At 30.3% G+C, this 6,107-nt stretch overlaps 1 protein-coding gene across 2 annotated transcripts in view; it reads left to right on the plus strand.

The window, feature by feature from the left end:
- LOC107619098 (myosin heavy chain, cardiac muscle isoform) overlaps positions 1,241-6,107 on the plus strand; it is a 5,825-nt gene continuing 958 nt past the window's right edge. The window contains exons 1-5 of one of the 2 annotated variants that reach the window (XM_016321316.2): positions 1,241-1,407; positions 2,216-2,462; positions 2,682-2,789; positions 4,486-4,947; positions 5,207-5,308. In XM_016321316.2, the coding sequence (XP_016176802.1) occupies positions 2,253-2,462; positions 2,682-2,789; positions 4,486-4,947; positions 5,207-5,308 (882 nt within the window). In that variant the 5' untranslated portion in view covers positions 1,241-1,407; positions 2,216-2,252. Of the gene's footprint in view, positions 1,408-2,212; positions 2,463-2,681; positions 2,790-4,485; positions 4,948-5,206; positions 5,309-6,107 lie in introns of both variants that reach the window. The other variant, XM_016321317.2, reaches the window with a different exon arrangement.

The following is a 6,107-nucleotide window of genomic DNA, read 5'->3' on the forward strand; positions in this document are numbered from 1 at the left end:
AGCGGTAGCCACTGAATGGTATTGGACAGGCAATTGCCAAGAAAGAGATGATACTATGGAACAGAAACAACTCACTTAGATTAGAAAAAAAAGAAAAAAGAAAATAGAAGAAAAAAGAAAAAAATTATATTCACAAACTATTTGTAATTCTTCACATTAATTAAAAAATATTTTGAAAAAAAAAACTTTACAGTACAAATAGATTCTCATTTATTATCTGATATCTCCAAGCATAATTTTTTGAATTTTAATTCTAATTTTTTTTACTGTAGACAAATACCTTTTTAAAAGATTATATTTTTATGGTTGTTTATAGAATTTTTTAATATGATAGATTAAGAACTAATTCGTTGTGAATTTGAATTTTATTTAATGGTTTGTGTTAGTTAATAAATTATTGCATGTAAAATTAGAATTTAAATCTCTTACCTTTATTTATTGAGTTGACCACTCAATTAACCAAGTTGATTATTTGAAAGGTGATATTAAAATGCAAAGAAATTGTCTACTTTTTCACTTTCAAGTTTCAAGAGTTAGATTGCTCTCTCTTGTAAATTTATTTGATGTTGAAGCTTCAAAATTCAAATCGGTAGATTGCTGAGAGTTGGTGATACTTGTGATATACCCCACAAAAGTACAAGTGAACGCAAAGGCCCACTAAGCACGCACGATGCACGTGTCAAGAAACGATGCTTCAAGACCAAAATTTGTATTTGCCGCGCTCAGCGATTGTGGTCAACAAACCCAATGAAACATAGCTGTTGCCTCGGAATTTGTCATGTTTCCGAACCAGAGGTTAGGTAACTCCGAATCACTTATTTTATATTTTATATTTTATATTTACACAAACACATACACAAATAATTTTAAATCATTTTAGGATCTCTGTAAAATATTTGACATTAACATATAATAATACTTTTTTAAGTACGAGATAAGTGTTCAATATTAAACATATATTAAAAGAATCCTATACGGTGTAGATTGTTTTTAAATAAATGGTAAAGATGATTGTTATTATTATAGTTTAAATGGCATAATTTTTTTATATTCATTTAAAAAATTGTGAATTTAAGTTTTTATATTTTTAATAAAAAAATAAAAATTATTCATTTTATAATAAAAATATATAAAAAAGATATTATATGTAATGAATATTTTTTAAAAAATTACTTGTAATTTTTATTTTTTACTAAAGATATGAGACTCGAACCTACAACCTCTTAATCCCTAATAATAAAAAACAATTGCTGAGATTGCGGCATCTGCGTTTTAGATTCCATTTACTCACTTCCCATTCCATCTCTTTCCATCTCATAACTTTTCTTCTTCCTTTGGATTTCACACAAAAACACCGAGCCAAAGCTTCAGTTTCAGTTTCAGCTTTGGCTGAAGGCTCCACCACTGGTACGTATCATCCTAACTCCGCTTCTTTAAATCTCTCTCTTAAGTTGATGATAGTTAATTGAATTTACTTATTTTTTATTCGAATTAATTTTGAAACTGCGAAAGACCAGAATCCATTAATTTCGATCATGTCCCTCATTTGACCCTCATTATTATCATTATTTATTATTATTTAATTGGACAATGACAGATAAGACCCCTCGGAGGGTCACGGCAATTCTTTCTCTGTTTCTCTCTCCTCTCAATTATCGTGGAGGTTGATGTCTACACCAATTCATGCCGTAAATTAAAATATATGACCAATTTTTGTTGGAGTCTTTTTTTTTTTTTGACATAAACGAATATCTAGTATCTAGTTGTAGAAAAGAGAACTTTGAAATTCGAATACAGTAGCAACCTTTTCGTGAATCGGAAAATTAAGTTGAAGCCCTTTTTCTTTTTAATCTTTGTTACCAGTATCTAATTGGTATATTCTATTCTATTTTATTACTAGACCAATTCGAATTTGGTTCCAGTACTTTCTAAGCCCCTTTGTGTTTTCTATTGTTATTATGATTTTATTTTAATAAATTTGCTATTTCCATTTTGTTTTGTTGATTATATATTAATTGTACCAACTACCATGTTCATTTCACATGGCAGAGCGAATTAGGCATAGTAAATGTTTTCATACCATGGACCAGTAAAGTAAACTTCTGATCTTTGGTCCATAAAATCTTATTTTTGTTCATAAACAATACAAAACACGATTTCATTACACCACATATGTAACATGTTATTGTTATTATTATTATTATTGTTATAGCAGAGACGTGCATAGTTGAAGAACCTCAAAAAAACTGGTCATGTCAGCATCTGAGAAACCATCATCATCTTGTTCAGTGACGAGTACTGTAGCATTAGCAAGAGATATTGATCCACTATTGAAGGATTTGAATGAAAAGAAGCAGAGTTTCAAGCGCAACGTGGTGTCTTTGGCTGCAGAGTTGAAGGATGTTCGGAACCGTCTTGCTTCACAGGAACAATCTTATGCCAAAGAAACCTTAACAAGAAAGGTACAAGGTTATGAACTTAAGATTCTTTTATTTTCAAATTTTTAGTTGCTACCTTCTGTGTCCTTTTTGTTACAATTAAAAAAAAAAAACCCCAATAAATTGGGTTTACTTTTTGGCCATACTTGGAGAAAATTTTTCAAATTTTGATATCAATCATTTCTACTTTTTGAGTTGTGGGGTCATGTTTTTTTTTAATGGAATTTTTCTTTAATCATGCAGGAAGCAGAGACTAAAGCCAAGCGCATGGAGTTTGAAATTGGAAGATTGCAAAAGAAATTGGAAGAAAGGAACGAGCAGCTTCAGGCTTCAGCCTCTTCTGCTGAAAAGGTATCAATCGGCCTCTTTTTAACTTTTTATGTTCAGACTATTATGATATATAAGATTGAAATCATTTTGACTATGGAAAGATTAATTTGCCGACAAAATTATTCATTAAAGAGTAATAATTCTCTTGTGATACCCAAAAGATCATAATGTTTTATTCTAATTTTGAGTAAATGCCCATTTTAGCTTTAAAAACAGAGTTTAATTTTGACGCATATTAACAGTGTAAAATGTTTAGACAGTTGTCTAATCATATCCATTCTTTTAGATGACCATTCACGCGAGGTAGTTATTTTTGTTGACGTGATGTTACGCAGTTGGATGTACTTGTAAAACTGTTTTACACTAACCGTATATCAAAATTAAATTCTAAAAACATTTGTTTGTTAACAAAATTGATTCTAGTTTTAATTGGATTTGTTAAAACAGAACCACTGTTTTCTATAGCATGGATAATAGTTCTCTACTTTTGAAGGACCATTTTTCTCCAAACTACACTTTGAAGGGTTGAAGTGGTAGTTATGGAGCATATTACAATTGTATGCCTCTAGTAATTAAATTTAACATACATCTATTAATAGCCAAATAAGCGAAGAAGAAGTAGTTCCACAAAATGAAAAATTAGAACTTGTCCCTATATGTTTGTACCATACTTCCACATAAATGCTTCCAGAATTATAGTTTCTAAATCCCTTAAGCCCTTACAACCGAAGTCACTTATTCCCTTTTTTTTTAGTTCATCAAGAAAATTGTTTGTTAAAACCAATGCAAATTCAGCCACCAAATCAACCATTATGTATTTCTGTATAGATATATGTGTTGTTTAATTTATTTTTAATGTGTATTTTTGTATTCTAATGTATATTACATACAGATATCTGATTTGGTTGATTGATTTTTGATATACAAGTAACATGATTGTTTTATGCTTTAGTTATTCCGTTTGAGACCCTGTTGAGTCTTTTCTGGATACTATGATAATTTAATAATATTTCCATTTCCATAAATCCACTACGTTGGGTGTTGGGAGATTGATGAATTATTGAAAAAAAAAAAGTGTCCAGCGCTTTGCTTTGAGTGGTGTAGTGATGTTACCTAATATACTATTTTATCTCCCTTTGGTGATATATTAAAGTGAGATATAATGCATCTAGTAATTTACAGTGTGCTAGAAACTTTGCATGAAATTAAGGAAACTGTAATGTGGAATGAAAATTATGTTTGTATACTTTGCATAATAACTTCCCTGATCTGAGCAAAGGAATAATGTCACCAATTTTTTTTTTTACCAAAGATATGGAGACTCGAACCCACGACATCTTAGGTGAATATGGGGAGACAATGTCATTTGAGTTATAATTCATTGGCAATAATGTCAACAAATTTTATTGTAGAAGTTGAATGGTTTTGTATTAGTGGTGTATAGGAGTATTAGTAGTTTATAGGAGGAGATATTTCTAATACATTTTTCCACGCACGAGTCTCTTTTGGGTTTGTCTCAATTTTGCATAGTTTTTTTTTTCTTTCTTGTAGTTTACTTAATACAAAAATTCTTTTCTTTTGGATCAACAAAGATCGAACTTTAGACCTTTAGTCATAGAAAAGAAAAATGAATATTTTGTTTCAACATACTAATTATCTGGGAAGTTACATGAGCTAGTATCATTTATAAATCACCGTTTTATATTTTTTGATCCAGTATCTGAAGGACTTGGATGATCTTGGAACACAGCTTGTAGCGACAAGAGCAACTGCGGATGCGAGTGCCGCATCGGCCCAATCAGCACAGCTCCAATGTCTAGAACTTCTAAAGGAACTTGATGAGAAAAACACTTCGCTGAGAGAGCACGAGGATCGAGTAACTAGGCTTGGTGAGCAACTTGACAACCTACAGAAGGATCTTCAGGCAAGGGAATCTTCACAGAAGCAATTGAAGGATGAAGTCATGAGAATTGAGCGCGATATTATGGAGGCTCTTGCGAAAGCGGGAGAGGACAAGGACTGTGAACTGCGGAAATTATTGGATGAAGTTTCTCCTAAGAATGTCGAAAAGATGAATAAGCTTCTGGTTGTTAAGGATGAGGAAATAGCAAGACTTAAGGATGACATTAAGATTATGTCTGCTCATTGGAAAATCAAGACTAAGGAATTAGAGTCACAGGTAAAGGAAGTTTATTTAATTGCTCTTTCCTTTCTCTTTTATCTTTCAACTATCAGCTGTCGGTACATTTTGGATTAAACTCTATTGAGGTACAATAGATTAAACTCTATTGAGGTACAATTGATCCAAAGACGCATCGACAGTTGACAGATAAAACATAAGAGGGAAAGGAGAAGTCTCATTTTCATTTATTTAGTGCTTGCATTTTGAGGTCCTTGGTTATTGTATTTAAAGGCATTATTGATATGTTTGAAAACAGTTGGAGAAACAGCGGCGCGTTGATCAGGAGCTGAAGAAGAGGGTCTTGAAGCTGGAGTTTTGTCTGCAGGAAGCTCGTTCTCAGACACGAAAACTTCAAAGGGTAAACCTAAGCTGTCTCTGTCACACTGTCAAATATTTTTCGTGAATTTCATGGATGCCTAGAGTTTTTTCATTAATTGCCAATCTAGCATCCTGCGCTTTACTCTCTTAACTTAGACGCATGGTGATGTTTATGTCATCAGTTTATTATGGCTTGATTTGGTAAAATCTTAGTTTATCAAAATAGTTTTTGAAAGATAACTTTTTAAAAGTTGTAATGTCTGTGTTTGATAAATCAAATTAAAAATGACTTTTAATAAGTGCAAGTAACAACAATTGTAATAAGTACAAATCAACTTTGAAATATAAGAATAAATTTAGATATTTATTAATATTTGAAATTATATTAGACTTTTTAATTTTAATAAGTACAAATCAACTTTGAAAAATTCTTTTTTAGGTGTTTTAAAAAGCACCCTTAATTTTTAGAAACTACAAGCATAAATACATGATTTTTTTTATTTATCAAACACAAAATGAAATGCGTAAAAAATTTTTACTAGACCGAATGTCATACTCAAAATCACATACTCCCACTATTTCATTTTATCTATTATTATGAAAATTTAAAAAAACTTTAGATATTGAATATATATTCTCAAAAAACTTTGGAAATTAAATTTTGACTCGATCTTTTGCATGCAAATTTAAAAAAAAAAAACTCTTTTTAAAATTTTATGATTTTAGAAATTTTTTATGATTTTTTTTGTGAATAATAAAATAACCTTTAAAGAAAATAATTAAAAAAAAATTGCCTTAATTTTTTGGATCTATCTTATAAATAATTATTCAAATGTTTC

This window comes from Arachis ipaensis, chromosome B09 (assembly GCF_000816755.2).
Source record: "Arachis ipaensis cultivar K30076 chromosome B09, Araip1.1, whole genome shotgun sequence".
Lineage (NCBI taxonomy): Eukaryota > Viridiplantae > Streptophyta > Magnoliopsida > Fabales > Fabaceae > Arachis > Arachis ipaensis.